We start from the raw sequence: 16,579 nt of genomic DNA on the forward strand, positions 1-16,579 counted from the left end.
TGTTCAAACAAAACAACCTACCTCAGATCTCAAACTTTCAACTCTCCTTGTGATATAAAGCAGAACACAGAAATGTAAAACCCAAGCCAAGCCAGAGAGTCCCATGTCTGAAACAACAACAAAAATCCACTTTTTAATTTCTTCAACCTCACCCAACATATGATAATGAGGTAAACAAAAAAAAAACAAAAAAAAATTCACTGCTTCCTGTCTTGTATACCATATTTTAGCTGAAATAGCTTCTCCTCGTTTATCCATTTCTTGTTCTTTTGTGATATATATTTCCTCTTTTTTTTTTTTTTCCACATTATCTTATTGTGCTTTCTTTTCCTAACAACTTGTTCTCATGTCATGGCTAAGTGAGCAGTAGTAGTTCCATAACTTCATATATTATAACTCTCTGATTCCTCTCTTCCTCTCCTAGCATGCCAGCCATAATTTCAGTAGGTGGGCATCTTCAATTTATGGCCATGTGAAGAGTACCATTTTTAGCTGTCACTATCATCTTTCTCTCTCTCTCTTTTCTGTCCCTTTGGTTCTTTCTTCAGTATCAAATATAGAAATTCTGATCTTTATCATGTTTCCTGATGTGCTTTCTTTTTAAATTTTCTATTTTGGGTTTCAAAAGGAACTGGGTTGATACGACAGGACAGCTGAAGAGACTTTTTTGTAAGTGGGAACTGGGAACAAATAGGTTCTCTTTTTGTTAGTTATTATATGATGTCTCCATAACTTTTAGCTGAATTTTTTTTTTTTTTTGGACAATACTGACCCAATTGACAGTTGTTCAAATTCTTAATAATTTCCTTAGCGAGTTTTAGTTTTTGGGTTTTTGGTACTGTGTATGTCAACGCTTGAATGTCAATTTTTCTTTTTCCACATCCTCCTTCTAATCTTCAATTCTATACTTCTTCCTAGACTTTTGGGTTTTCCCAAATTTGTGTGAGTCTTATGCTGTTGGATTAGCCATGGAAACTTGGAGCTTTTTTCGTTTCATGGGCTTCACATGGCTATCTGTTGTCCTTCTCTCTGAGACAAGTTTGGCTAGTATTCAAAGTTTTGGCAAAATTCAGCCTGGGTTTCAAGCGTCTCAGATGTTATTTATTGATAATAATGGATATTTTCTTTTATCCAACAACTCGAATTTTGCTTTTGGCTTCATTACAACTCCAGATGTCACATTGTTCCTACTAGTAATCATCCATTTGCAGCGTTCAAGAACAGTCTGGTCCGCAAATAGAGATTCCCCAGTTGCAAATTCTGATCAATTTGTGTTTGGCGCGAAGGGTAATGTGTACTTACAGAAAGGAAATGGTGTGGCTTGGTCACCAGATGCTAAAGGCAAAGGAGTTTCGGCAATTGAATTGCAGAACTCGGGAAATTTGGTTATGTATGGCAATGGAAGTGAAATAGTTTGGCAGAGTTTTAAAAATCCCACAGATACCCTTTTGCCAAACCAAGATTTTGTTGAAGGAATGAAGCTAGTAAGCGATCCTAGCTCTAAGAACTTGACTTATATTCTTGAGATCAAGTCGAGCGACATGATACTTTCTGCAGGTTTTCCAACTCCGCAGCCTTATTGGTCTATGAGGAAGGACAGCAGAAAGACGATCAATAAAGATGGTGGTGTGGTCGCTATAGCATCTCTCATTGCAAATTCATGGAATATCTATGATCAAAACAAAGGCTTACTTTGGCAGTTTATTTTCTCGACCTACACTGACACAAATGCCACATGGATTGCAGTCCTAGGAAATGATGGCTTTATCTCATTCTACAATCTCGAAGATGGACAGTCGAGTAGTGCTTCGCAAACAAAAATACCAAACGATCCATGCAGCACCCCAGAACCTTGTAATGCATATGTCACATGTTTCAGTGAAAACATGTGCCAATGCCCTTCAATTCTCAGCTCCCGAAACTGCGACACTGGGATTGTCTCTCCATGTGATCACTCAAACAATCGTAGAGAGCTTTTAAATGCTGGAAATGGGCTCAACTATTTTGCACTTGGGTTCCTTGCACCCTCTTCTATTACTGATTTAAACAGTTGCAAAGCCTCCTGTGATGGTAACTGCTCTTGCCTCGCCTTATTCTTCCAAAGCAGTACAGGAGCTTGTTTTCTACTTGACAGCATAGGTAGCTTCCAAAACTCTGGTAACGGCTCTGGCTTCATTTCATACATTAAGGTCTTGAGTGATGGAGGCAGTGGCGTAAGTAATGGAGGAGGTGGAAGCAACCGAAAAGGCTTTCCATTTGTTGCAATTATAGCTATTTCAACAATACTTATCATCCTTGGTCTACTTTATGTGGGATTTCGATACTACAGAGCAAAGAGACAATTGCCTGAACCTCCACAGGAGACTTCAGAAGAGGATAATTTTTTGGAGAACTTGTCTGGGATGCCGATTCGTTTCAATTACAAAGACCTTCAAAGTGCGACTAATAACTTCTCTGTGAAGCTTGGGCAAGGAGGTTTTGGCTCAGTTTACAAAGGGTCTCTCCCTGATGGAACTCAATTGGCTGTGAAGAAGTTAGAAGGCATTGGACAAGGAAAGAAAGAGTTTCGAGCAGAAGTTAGCATCATTGGCAGCATCCATCATGTGCACTTGGTCAGGCTTAAAGGCTTCTGTGCTGAAGGAAGTCATCGGCTTCTTGTTTATGAGTACATGGCAAATAGGTCTTTGGATAAATGGATATTCAAGAAAAACAATGATGATCAGTTACTGTTGGATTGGGAGACCAGATTCAATATTGCATTGGGAACAGCAAAAGGACTAGCTTACCTTCATGAAGATTGCGATGCCAAGATTGTCCACTGTGACATAAAACCAGAAAATGTGCTTCTTGATGATAATTATCTTGCCAAAGTCTCAGATTTTGGATTAGCTAAGCTAATGACTCGAGAGCAAAGCCATGTTTTCACAACACTAAGGGGCACAAGGGGGTACCTTGCACCAGAGTGGATCACAAACTATGCCATATCAGAGAAAAGTGATGTTTATAGCTATGGGATGGTATTGTTAGAGATCATTGGTGGAAGAAAAAATTTTGAGCTAGAGGAAACTTCAGAGAAATCCCATTTCCCATCCTATGCTTTTAAGAAGTTGGAAGAAGGGAAACTGGGAGACATCATCGATTCAAGACTGAATATAGATGTAAATGATGAGAGAGTTTCTACTGCCATTAAGGTTGCGTTGTGTTGCGTACAGGAAGATATGCATCTAAGGCCATCAATGACCAAGGTTGTCCAAATGCTTGAAGGACTCAGTGCTGTTCCTCACCCTCCCACTTCCTCTCCTCTGGGATTTCGCCTACATTCAAGTTTCTTTAAATCAGTCAGTGAGGAAGGCACTTCCTCAGGCCCATCAGACTGCAACAGCGATGCTTATCTTTCTGCTGTGCGGCTTTCTGGCCCAAGATGACATTCAAAACAGTACTGAAGATACGAGGTAGTGTTCCTAGATGATTTATGTATTATTTTCCGTAGTTTTAAGTTCTTGTAAATTTTTTATTTTGAATGCTCAATTTTGTAATGCTAGCCATAGCTTGAGCTTTCTTACAAGTTCATGTGGTCCTCTTGCTTTGTAAATAAATAGTCTTGATTATGATAATAGTTTTGCAAAATCATGAAGAAAATAAATCAAGAAATTTGATCCCATTTCATGATTTGAAATAAAAGAGGTGATGTCAAAGTTGCCAACCCCCTTCTTCCACAAAGTAAAAGGGCTGAAAGAAAATATTAGAATGGAAGTGCATGTGTTATGACTTGGGGTACCCTCTCTAATACTTAGTGTGTGTTTGACTCTAACTTAAAAAGCTAGCTTATTTTATTATTCAGCTTATTTTTACTACTATTCATAAGCCCCACTATATCTTTTAGTAATATTAATGGGTCTCACTGTATTATTTCAATTAACTTTTACTTTTATTTATAGAATTTTCAATTTTATATATATATATATATATATATATATATATTAACATGATTCAGAGTCCACCCGTTAATGCTTTAATGGTCTATCTTAATTCTTACCATTTGAGCCTGCCATCCATATTTCATTTTGAGTTCTTGGATATCTTTACGCTGAACAGGGATGATTCCAATGTTTTTGATCAGGAAGGTACCAGTTAGGTTATATTGTACAATGGCAGATCACTTCATGATTTTGGTCCAAGCTAGAAAAAACCAAGAGAGCATAATGCTTGAGCCAATTACTTAACACCCCCCCGAACCCTCTTAAAAATAGAAATTTAGATAGAAAATTGTAAATGAAGAGAAAAGAAGGATACACTACCCCTCATGTTTTCATTACTTATGCATTGCTTATAAATGTAAATTCCTCTTTTTTTAAGAATGAGTATTTGGTGGGAGAGAAATGCTAGGACATTTGATGAAACTGATGTCTCAGTGCTTGAGTTCAACTTACTTTGGATCAGAACAATTAGGGGTTTTGCTTCTTTGTTGGTTTCTTGGAATTTTAGAGCTTAGGTTTTTCCTTTTTTCATTATCTTTTGTATATCTCTTATATATTAAGGGTCTGTTAGGATCCGCTTATTTTGCTGAAACTGAAAACTTTTTGCTGAAACTTAAAATTTTTTACTTAAAGTACTGTAGATAAAAATAAAATTTAGTTGAAATAGTACAGTGAGACCTATGAATAGTATTGAAAAGTTCAATGGGACCTATGGATAGTAGCAAAAATAAGCTGAATAGTAAAATAAGTTGGCAAAAATAATTTTGACAAAAGGACACTAACTGCGTACAAGTGCTATACTCTTTATATATATATATAACAAAACCGTTATTACTTATAAGGAAAGGATTTACCTATGAATGATATTATATGTGCAAAACTCTGGTAGTTTTAATCTCTATGGACTCCCAGATTAGCTGTCTGTTGCAATAGAAAGATGCTTTTTGCACCTTTGGCAAGATGTTTGTAACAAGATTTTTTTGACTTTCACTACAACATAGATGAGTCAGAACATAATGCACCTAATATATAATGCCTTCTACAACTTTTTTACATACAACTGAGCAACCTGCTTCAAGGTCAAGTAATTTTCAATTTGCCTATTACAAGGCAAATAAAAATATTGTCAACACGAGCATTTCATTGAGTAATCATGGTAAAGCAGTGTGAAAGACATAGATAGGGATGGCAATGCAGCGGGGCGAGTCTGAAGGATGGGGTCTTCGCTCTCGCCTCGCATGGTTTTTTGTCTTACCCCATCTCCGCATGACGGAAAAAATTTTCTTGTCCCATCCCCGCCTTTTGGAGCTCTGCAAAAACTTGCCCTACCCTGTAAAACTCTACTTCTTATTAATTTACCCATAACTATTACAATTGTTTTTTAATAAAACATGTTTCGTTGACAAAAATTATTTGAAATTACAAATAAACTTATCCCATCAAATCAAACTAATTTTTAGCAAAAATTGAATAATATTATTCAAGTGTTTAACAAGACAATATCCCAACAAAAACAAAATTTTCATAAAACAAAATCAATGATTCAATAGTATATAAATTTTTTTTATAATAAAGACAAAAGAAAATGTTAAAATTGGTACCTTATTTCTAACCTTGCTAGAGGGAAAAAAAAAAAAAAAAAAGAGGTAAAAAACCTTGTTAGGTAGAATAAAATAAGTTAATGATATGTTGGTTTAAATAGTAGGGTTTTAAGGTATGAAAAATTTACAATTTAATCTTATCAATATGGGGCAGGGCGGGAATGGGTTTGGGCGCGGCGGGTTAGGTTTAAAAAGTCTAAACCCATCCCCACCCTGCCCCATGGTGCGGGGCTAAAATCCTACCCCATCCAGCCCTACTACCTTTGCGGGATGGGAAAAACCCACACGGGACAAAATGGGGAGGGGCGAGTCAAGTGGGACGGGACCAAATTTCCATCCCTAGGTGCTAAGATTTTTCATACATCTGTAAATTCAATAAGCATGTAAGTGGGATCAAAATGTTAATTTGGAGGATGGGCTCAAATATATTATCTACAAAAGAAAACATTGCTCATAGGTGGGAAACAAGAGACACCAAATGCCCATTGTGCAAGGAAGAACCAGAGACCAGCATACACTATTTTTCCAATGCTCTGTATCTAGAACAATCTAAGTTTGGAACATGTGGAGGCCTTCACCCAGATCTACTCACTATAACCAACAATCCAGACATTGCAAAGTTGGTCAGAGGTTTTATTCGTAGTTCATTTTAGTTATTTTGAGGGTTCTAAGGATATTTTGGTCATTTTAGACTAATTTGGCCCAAGTCCTAAGAATTAAACATGGGCTCGGACATGGGTTTTAAAATAAAAGAAGACCAATACATTTTTCTCCCTCGGCCGACGCATATAATCATTTCAAGAAAGTGGAATCATGGGCCATGACCAAACTCTGCTCTTTGGGCTGACCCACTCAAAAAAATATTTGAATTGGGCCTAAAACTCATTAACCCGTTCCACTACAATGAAAAGTCGTTTGGGCTTTCCTTAAAATTCAGCTTTGTACAATTATGACAAAATCCAAAAGCTCAAATGGATTAAGCCCAAAAAATCACAAATTTTAGAAAATTAAGAATCCTCAGCCCAATTGGCTATCTTTTTTCTTTTCAAAGTAACAAAAAAAAAAAGAAAAAAGAAAAGAAAAGAAGAAGTAAAAGATGTAAAATTATTCATGTGCATGAATCTGTGTAAACTTGACTAATAATCACTTTGCGTGAGTAAATAGAGACCATGTGCGGATGTGCTGTGATCACTTTAAGCAGCTAATCATGGGTAGTGGGGCCACTAAACAACATCCAATTTTTACTTCCATTCGGAAAATTATTTTGTATTCTCAAAATATCATAAATTTGTACTCTTTACTCTCATATGAATTATAGATCCCACTAATTAAATTCACAGTAAGACCCACTATTTATGTGAAAGAAAAAAGTATATATTAATGATACGAAGTGCCTAATAATTTTTCTTACCTTCCTGGGCTTGTGACTTTACTCAATGCTACAATCTCAATTATTTATAAAGTTTTGGTCACAACTCACTGCATTGCGAACTCACATAAACACTATTTTTTTTCCATTATTCACAGCTTATAATGTAACCAGCACCATTTTTTTTTTCTTCATTATTTACAACTTGACATGTAACCAGCCAGGGCGGAGAAAAAAATTGAGAAATTTCCTAACATTTCTTTTTCCGTGGTGGAGCAGCTGTGTCGGTAAATAACTCCAAAATAAATAGTCCTCCAAATTTCCAACTCTTCCTATGAAGAAGTGGATTACTGCTACTACTCAAACTATCTACGTATCTAATTCTAGTCTAATACTGCTATAAAGCTCAAACTCTCTCTCTCTCCAATTTGCACGCGCAAACTCTTTCTCTCTCTCTCTCTCTCTTTCTCTCTCTCTCTCACTAGCACTGAATAAGTGTGGGAGGTCCAGAGTGAAGGAGAGAGAGACCCTTAACTACATAGCTGGTAGAACCCACTTCAAAATCATCATATCATCTCATTGGAGCCATTGACCACTCTCCCTCTCTCTCACTCTGGTAAAGCATTTGATCTCTTTTTTCTCTTTCTTTTTTGGGTTTTTACTGTGTATTCTTATAAGATCTATGCACTTGTGTTTTTTCCTTCTTCTGGGTATTTGAGAAACATGCGAATTCTTAGAGTTGCTACTTCAGTTTTTCTGCTTCTTGTTTATGAGTTCTTTTTGTTATCTAGGCACTCAAATATGTCAGATTTGGTTGTAAAGTTCCATTTGCTTACCAGCTTGATTAAGCAATAGAAGAGATCTCTGTAGTTGTTTTAGGTTGTATAGCAATGAGAGCTGGCCTGGCCTGCCAATAAATGCCTCTTCTTGATTTAATTAAATTCAAATTTTTATTATAGCAATGAGAACTGGCCTGCCAATAAATCATAGTGTGCAGATAACTGATGTAAAGAGATATGGGTTTAATGCCTCTCCTGTATTGATCATGATGTGATTGTAAATTCACATTTCCCATCCGCAAAGTTCTTACTCTAAAGTTTGTATCTTTTGAATGCAAGCACTATTGTCTAAAAGAGTGAAACTATATGCTGGAGTTGCATTTTTTTAATTGTCCCAATTGGTCATTATCTTTGAATTTAAATTGATCTATTTCTTACATGAAGCCTCTTGGATATATGTTTGTGTAAGAGTTAAACTAGTCAATACACTTATTCTGGTTATAGATAAATTTTACATAGTTAGTACAGTTATAAATGAATTTTCCCCAAGATTAGTATTACTTCTCAACCCTTGATGATATATTTCAAGGTTTTGCTTTCTAATTTTGCTGCACAATAATGTAGGTTTGAGGGAATTGTCTTAATCATATGATGGGCTCCAAGTATCACTTACCAGGCTACAGAACACGAGGCACATTGTCTATATTTATCATTATTGGTTTGTGCTGTTTCTTTTACCTTTTGGGAGCATGGCAGAAGAGTGGTTTCAGAAAAGGTGATGGCATACCATTGAAAATAACCAGGCAGATAGATTGCAACAATGTTACCATTCTAGATTTTGAGGCTCATCACAATGATCTTGAAATTATTGAACATGATGAACCCAGAGCCAAATTGTTCAAGCCTTGTGACATCCAATACACTGATTACACTCCTTGCCAAGAACAAGACCGAGCAATGAAATTCCCAAGGGAAAATATGATATACAGGGAAAGACATTGCCCTCCAGAGGAGGAAAAATTGCACTGTCTTATCCCAGCACCCAAGGGATATGTGACTCCATTCCCTTGGCCTAAAAGCCGGGACTATGTCCACTATGCTAATGTTCCTTATAAACATCTGACTGTTGAGAAGGCAGTCCAGAATTGGGTGCAGTTTCAGGGAGATGTGTTCAAATTTCCAGGTGGGGGAACAATGTTTCCTCAAGGCGCGGATGCATATATTGATGAACTTGCATCTGTTATTCCAATTGCAGATGGCACTGTCAGAACAGCACTGGATACCGGTTGTGGAGTATGTTGATTGTTCAAATTACAATGATTTATTTATTTATTGTTTATGTGTCTACATATATGCACATAGTAATATTTGTCAATAGTTTAGAACTCAAATTGTTCCCAATTTCCCCCTTCCCAATCTTCCTTCTCCCTCTAGCTTGCCTGGATGCATGTTGAGCCCTTGAACTGTCTGTTTTCTTTCCTGTTCAGAAGCCTTTAACACATAACCCAATTAGGCCTCTTCCTCTCTGTGTTACATGGAAACTATAAAATAGAGATGCTCGTGCATAATGTCTGTCTTGATGTCATTGTTAAAATGCCAATGCCTGTAGTGAGGCCTGAAAGTCACAAGTGGTTAATGTATCTTCCTTGAAGGGCTTGATATATTGGGAATCAACATTAGCTTTATGCTCTTGAATACCCATCTTGTAGGTTCTATTCTGGACTACTTGGCATTTTTTTGGGGGGTTTAAACTATCCATATGAATGTAGTTTATTTCTGACAAGGTTCACATTATAATTATATAATATAATTTATTGCTCCAATTTATAGTATCAATATGATGGCGGTAGCTCATTTGTTATTTCTACAAGCTGCCTAATCTGCTTCACAGATGGCTTTTCAATTCAGTAATGGTTGCTTGACTAATAATTCTGTTCATAACACAGGTTGCAAGCTGGGGTGCATACTTGCTGAAAAGAAATGTATTGGCTATGTCCTTTGCACCAAGGGACAATCATGAAGCACAGGTTCAGTTTGCATTGGAGCGAGGTGTTCCTGCTATTATAGCTGTTCTTGGATCAATAAATCTTCCATACCCATCAAGAGCCTTTGATATGGCTCAGTGCTCTCGATGTCTGATACCATGGACTGCAAATGGTAAGTGCTAGGAATGTCTAATATCTTGGTTGACAATCATGTATTGATCTTTGTACTTTTTGTATTTTGCAAAAAGTACTTAAAATGTTTTGTGTGTTTTGGTGTGACTGAAAATGCTAGTCAATGGAAAATGTTTTCTGTAGTTGAGGAAAAATCACACCAAAATGGTAGAAAATGGTTTAAAAAATGGACTCTCAATTTAGAACATAGGTGGTAGAATATTTTTGTACCTGGTGGAAGTTAATTTCACATATGAACCTCTCTATACAGATGGAATGTACCTCATGGAAGTTGATCGAGTTCTCAGACCTGGTGGATACTGGATTTTGTCCGGCCCTCCAATCAATTGGAAGACCTATTACCAAACGTGGAAGCGGTCGAAGGAGGATCTCAATGCTGAGCAAACAGAGATTGAAAAGCTGGCTGAACTTCTTTGCTGGGAAAAGAAGTATGAGAAGGGAGATATCGCTATCTGGAGAAAAAAAGTAAATGACAAATCCTGCCAAAGAAACTCTGCCAATATATGTACATCAAAGGATGCTGATGATGTCTGGTGAGTCCCTGTGATGTTATGATGTTATAGTTGCTATAATGTTATTTTCTGTTAGAGGTACGACATTTTTACTTGTATAACACATTTGGTACTACCATCAGTGTTCATTTATAATTTATGGTTGAAAAAATCTTTGCTCAATTATATTTTTACTAGGTTTCTGTGATATTGTTCACTGTTTAAGGTATGAGATAGTCACTTGTCTTTGATACTTCACCCATCAGTCAGTCATTTTATGGTTTAAGGGAATTTGAATTTTTGCTTGATTGTGTTTGTTTTGTTATAGTTATTCACTGTTAGAGGTATGAAAAAATTCTATCAATTGAAATCTTTGGTACTTATTCTTTTCAACAGTTTTCCTATTATACTTATTAATGCTTGAAGAAATACTATGGTCATGGATTACTTTAGTGCTGCCTTCAAGCTACGTGTTTTCTAAGTTTCCACATAAATGAGCTAGCCAAAGTTAGAAGCATGTCTTTGTGCCCTAAAGTTTGTCCAATTTTCCAATTTGGTCCCTAGATTTTCAAAAGTAACAATCAAATCCTTGAAAAATGTAAAATGGTCCAAATTTGGTCCTTACAATACTCAAAATGCTAATATGTCATCTGATTGGGAACATTTATAATTTTTTTAAAAAAAGGTTTAGGTGTCTTAAAAAAATAGATGTGAGCAGCACAAATGGATAAAAGTGCCACACAATTGGACCATCTGGTACTATGGTGTATGTTTTCCTCGCTGGATTGGCTGGCTGGCTTTAAGTAGTCACTCCTTTTCCTCACTAGAGGAGTTCCTTGACTTATGTCATTTTGATGTTATTTGTAGCTTCCTTACTGCTTATTTACTTGGGAGTTACTTCATTTTCTTTTCAATAAAAGTCTTATTACTTATCAAAAAAAAATATGGCACTATGATGCCACGTGGCTTGGGTTCTCAGATCTAGGCTACGCTGATAGTGTGACATTTTAAAACTATTTAGGCTGAATGCATGTATTTTGTAAGACACCTAGACCATTTTTTGTTGTAAATTGCTTCTAGACAGATGATACGTCAGTGTTTTGTGTAATGTAAGGATTTGATTGCTATTTTTGAAAAGCTAGGGATCATATTGGAAAATTGGATAAATTTTACGGACCAAGTGTGGTATTTGCCTAACAAAAAATATAATGAAGCCATTGTGAAGTTGTGTCATCCAACACACAGAATCCTAACTCCCTCTGATCTATTTATCTATTTCTTTGTGAATACTTGTTCTGTTTTTTACTTCAACTTAGGCAACTGCATGCTGAGCATCTAAGCTTCATTCTCTGTTATATGGAGGCAGCGCATGCTCATTTAAGTAGTGGTTGGGAGAAACTGACTTTTGTATGTATAACTTAATATGTTGGTTGATATGTATCCCTGACAATTAACTGCCTGATATATGGGATATCATGGTGTATTCCACTTTGTTGTCCTGTACCAGTTGAATCGATCCAATTTGAGCCAGTACGGATTAATACTAGCACAATTGTGCCTTGAAATTCCATTTAGTTGATAAATAAGGGTTGAATCTGCAACCATCTAATTTAATCAACTTCATTCAAATTCCTTCTTTTTAGTAAAACGTTATATAAAAATCTATGAATTTGCCTTATTCCAATTAAATGTTGGCATTGAATTTTTATGTTTTGCAAATCTAGTGATAGACTTTTCAGATTTTTTTTTCCTCAAAATTGTTAAAATTGTTGCTTTTGGTATTATCATCCCAATTCTTATTTTTGTGGTGTATATTAGGTACAAGAAAATGGGCACATGTGTAACTCCTTTCCCTGAGGTAAGTAGTAAAGATGAAGTAGCAGGAGGGGAGTTGAAGAAGTTTCCAGCTAGGCTTTTTGCAGTTCCTCCCCGAATAGCTAAGGGATCCATTGAAGGGGTTACAGCAGAATCTTACGAAGAGGACAATAAACTTTGGAAAAAACGTTTAAATGCCTACAAAAGGATCAATAGATTGATTGGCACTACAAGATATCGGAATGTGATGGATATGAATGCAGGCCTTGGAGGATTTGCAGCAGCACTTGAATCACCGAAATCTTGGGTGATGAATGTGGTGCCTACAATTTCCAAGAACACTTTAGGTGTTATCTATGAGAGAGGTCTAATTGGCATGTATCATGACTGGTATGTCCCTTCAATTTTCCCTCTCTTTGTTGCCCACTTAACGTCTCTTACACTTTCCCTATATTTTTATATACTGTAATTGCTGAGATTTGTTAGCGTGAGAGTTTTAATTGCAATTTTGATAAAGATGAAAATCTGACCAACTAATAGCTGCTTACGTACCTTCTCCTCTCTCCCCATGTGTGTGTGAAAAATATTTAGTATTCTCAAAAGAAAAAACAGTGGATTAATCCCACATTTGAAAATGTACTGTGCATCCAAGAGTTAGGCTCTTTTGGATATACACCACTGTAAGTTTCTTTAAAAAACATTTTCCCCTCTTTTCGTGTGTGTGTTAAAAATATTTAGTATTCTCAAAAAAAAAAAACTGCTTACATTGAATTTGAATTTTTTGGTACATTCTCAGAGGGATTCATTTATAAGCTTCTGTTTTCTTCTTTTTGTTGATAGCATAGCAACTTCTTTTGCAACTCATTAAGCATATGTGCAATATGGTTGCTAATTAAATTTTTTCAAATTTTTCGGTTTTGTCTATCACAATGCCAAGGGCAACCTAAGAATGTCAAAGGCTATGTAACCTCGATAACATTTTTATTCCCTATATATCTTTGTTCAGGTGTGAAGGCTTCTCTACTTACCCAAGGACATATGATCTTATTCATGCTAGTGGTGTATTCAGCTTGTACCAGAACAGGTAAGCCTCCTCCTCCTCTTCTTCTTCTTCTTCTTCTTCTTCTTCTTCTTCTTCCTGTACGCCAGAAGTCATATCAGGTTTTGGCAACTTTAAATTAATTGACCTGGAAGCCTTACGATTGACGATTGTTTTTGTAGTCATAGGTTCTTAATTTCCAGGTATTTTCATATCATATATATATATATATATATATATATATATATATATATATATATATATATCATTTTCATGCTAATGTGTCCTACTTTATTGGAACTCAGCAAAAAGCTATGATGCTAGAAATTGTAAACAACATAGGAGCGCCCACTAACTTTTCTGTGAGGTTTTGAATCAATGATGGAAAATTCGAGTTAGACCCCCAAACAACGAGAAGCAGATGAATTGATTGATTCCAAACAGATTAGCACAAATAGACAACACAAATAAATACTTCAACCACAGTTATCAATCACCAAATCAAAAGCAATAAAGATACTGAAAGCAATAAACAACACACAGATCTGGAAACAAAGTGGAAAACCAATGAAGAAACTCTTCAAAGGAAAAACTACTCCAGAGGATCCAACCCCTTATGCCAAAAAAAGAAACAATCATAATAGCCTACTTACAAAATCTTTGTAGCTAAATTCTCTATGTAACCTTAGTAAACGCCTCACTTGCCTTCCCACCTAGTGGCCCTAGAACTCCAAAAATTTTCTACAGGAACTTTCTCCATGGATAACCTTGTCCACAAGGACCTGGAAATCCGATGCTCCAAAGAATGTTTTGGAGGTTTTCTATCAATGAATTCACTGACAAAGGGTTGGGTTTTGTGTGGTTTGGATGAATAAAACTCACAGTGTTTTAAGCTCAGGGCTCTAGGAACTCTCAAAATGTATCTCTAAAAAAATATAGAGGAATTTAGCACTCTTTAAGCTCAAGGAGGTTTCGTCCTTAGATTTTCTCATGTATAACAGCCTTTCACTCTCTTTGTAGCAAGGGTTGGTTGACATAGAGGAAACTAGGTAAATAGGTGACAACAATTCAATTTACTATTCACAGTTTCACACAATTTTTGGTCAAGTGCAGGTTTCACATTCTGTCTAATTTTCTGTCAAGTGAGGTCCCAAGAACTTTCTGTCTGACATTCACTCAAGCAAGAATGATTTCAATTGAGCGATTATTCTAAAGCTTAAATTTTTCAATTTGCTTCTTGGCTCAACTTAGCACAACTCAAACATGAATGAATTACCCTTACGACACTTTGTTTTGACATAGCAATTTAGTCAACAATCTAAAACCTAACAAATGATAACAATGGCTTTCCAGGCTTGATTTTTTCTTGAGAGCTAAAGTGGAAATAGCACTATATGTGCAAAACGTTCTGTAACTCCTTGATCTCCGATACTTTGCTAAGGGAACGAGTAATTATTTCTTTTTCCTTCTTAAAAATGTGCATATTTTTATTTCTCTGTTGAAGTTAGTAAAAAAATAGGTTGCTGCAATATATATGATCTTAATTTAATAACTAAATCCTGGTTATATGGGGTTTTCTTCTGATAGACAACCTCATTTGTAAGAAGTTTTTACTAACTTTAAGTTATGACAAGATATATGTAAATGCTTGAATAGGTGCCAACTGGAAGACATACTTCTGGAGATGGATAGGATATTGAGGCCTGAAGGGGCTGTCATCTTGAGGGATGAAGTTGATGTCATGAACAAGGTTAAGAAAATTGCTGGAGGCATGAGATGGACTATCAGGCTGATGGATCATGAGGATGGTCCTCTTGTGCCTGAGAAGATATTGGTTGCAGTCAAACAATATTGGGTTGGCGGTAGCGGAAACAGCACATCCAGCAATCAATAAACCAGATCATTGTTTGCTTTGGAGTAGATGGAGTCAAGGAGTTGTGATCCTCATAGATGGCACGTGTAATTATTTTTATCCTCATTAATCCTCATTAGTATTCTTGTTTTTATTTTTTAAAAATTTTGATAAACTGTTACAACCAACTAGGGGGGAGGGGGATCTGAACCCTGATTCTCGTTATAAATGAGACAGGTCGAAGTTATTAAGTTACAAGGCTCTTATTCCGATATTCTTATGTTGATTTTGGAGGTAATTGTAGAAAAAAAGGTTTGCAGATAGTATTTCAAGAACATTACTATGATGATGTTTAGCAAGACACTTATTATCATCGTATGTTCTTCAAACAAAAACACAAAAAAAATCATAATATGAAAATTTGTTTTTATTGTCCTTATAATTTATTATGTGTCTTTACTGCTCGAAACTTGCATCGGAGGCTGCACATTAGATCAATTTGAGGTCTGGAATTCAGTGGCTTATGTACCTGTCCTGCGCCCATTGCCCAGTACTTGGCGAGCCCTTATGATTAGAGATCATTTTTTATGGAATTGGTGAACGAGTTTAGGCTTTTTGTTGTATACTTTGTTCATTTGTTGTTGTTGGGCATAATCTAGTTGTTGAATGGGCTATTTTTGCTGCTATTTGGGTTAATGTTTATTGATGTTATTTGGGGTTTTTTTTTAGGGTTACGAATTATGTTTAGGGTCGAGATTTTTTTATAAGAAATGATATATCTACAATGTTTTCACAACAAGAAATTCTAGGTAATTAGCTATTATTGATGGTTAAAAAAGTTGTGTTAGTGGTGGGCCCAATTTAGAACTAGTAAACTTGCCACTTACCATTTGTGTGTGAAAATATTGTGGATCTGGCTAGCATTACTCTACTTTTGTTGAACCCAAAATCTTGAGATACTCAGGTAAGGGTGTTCAAAACAATCCATTATTCTCAATTCAATCTCCCACATGCCCACACATCAAACAATTCATTATTTTCATCACCAAAATCAAAATTGGAAATCGGATTTCAAATTTTCTTCACCATATGTCACCTTACCCTAGGCATGATAAATTTTCATCTCTTGTTATTTTTATTCTTTTAACCGTGATATTTGTTTTCTCTAAATGAAATCAATATTTATTGAACTACGTGCTAAATTGGTATAAAAAAAATAATGTGTTAACTTTTAATGGTAATACTTGTTATAGTTGTTTTTGCTTAACGAAATTTAAAAAATAAAAAATAAAATCTTACTTTTTTTTTTTTAGAATCAATAAAATCCTGCTTTAAATCAAGTTCTTAGTCATATTATTAATTAAAAATTAGATTTTAGCAAAACCTAAATGCAAAAATTTAAGCAGTGCTGAGAAATATTAGCCATCGGTAATTGTAATTTTAAACTTAATTAATAATTTTGTTTCTCAAAAAGCTAAA

At 35.6% G+C, this 16,579-nt stretch overlaps 2 protein-coding genes across 2 annotated transcripts; both read left to right on the forward strand.

Moving 5' to 3' along the window:
- On the forward strand, window positions 1-3,726 carry LOC142640544 (G-type lectin S-receptor-like serine/threonine-protein kinase SD2-5). Its single transcript, XM_075814688.1, has one exon. It carries the CDS (start codon window positions 969-971, stop codon window positions 3,423-3,425), a length of 2,457 nt encoding a protein of 818 aa, XP_075670803.1. The 5' UTR covers window positions 1-968; the 3' UTR covers window positions 3,426-3,726.
- Window positions 3,727-7,291: 3,565 nt separating this feature from the next.
- On the forward strand, window positions 7,292-15,542 carry LOC142612489 (putative methyltransferase PMT14). The gene is made up of 7 exons (XM_075784579.1): window positions 7,292-7,563; window positions 8,351-9,019; window positions 9,673-9,883; window positions 10,154-10,436; window positions 12,213-12,599; window positions 13,216-13,293; window positions 14,905-15,542. The coding sequence occupies exons 2-7, from the start codon at window positions 8,375-8,377 to the stop codon at window positions 15,140-15,142; spliced, it is 1,842 nt and encodes a 613-aa protein (XP_075640694.1). The 5' UTR covers window positions 7,292-7,563; window positions 8,351-8,374; the 3' UTR covers window positions 15,143-15,542.
- The last annotated feature ends 1,037 nt before the right edge of the window (window positions 15,543-16,579 follow it).

Source organism: Castanea sativa, chromosome 1 (genome assembly GCF_040712315.1).
Source record: "Castanea sativa cultivar Marrone di Chiusa Pesio chromosome 1, ASM4071231v1".
Lineage (NCBI taxonomy): Eukaryota > Viridiplantae > Streptophyta > Magnoliopsida > Fagales > Fagaceae > Castanea > Castanea sativa.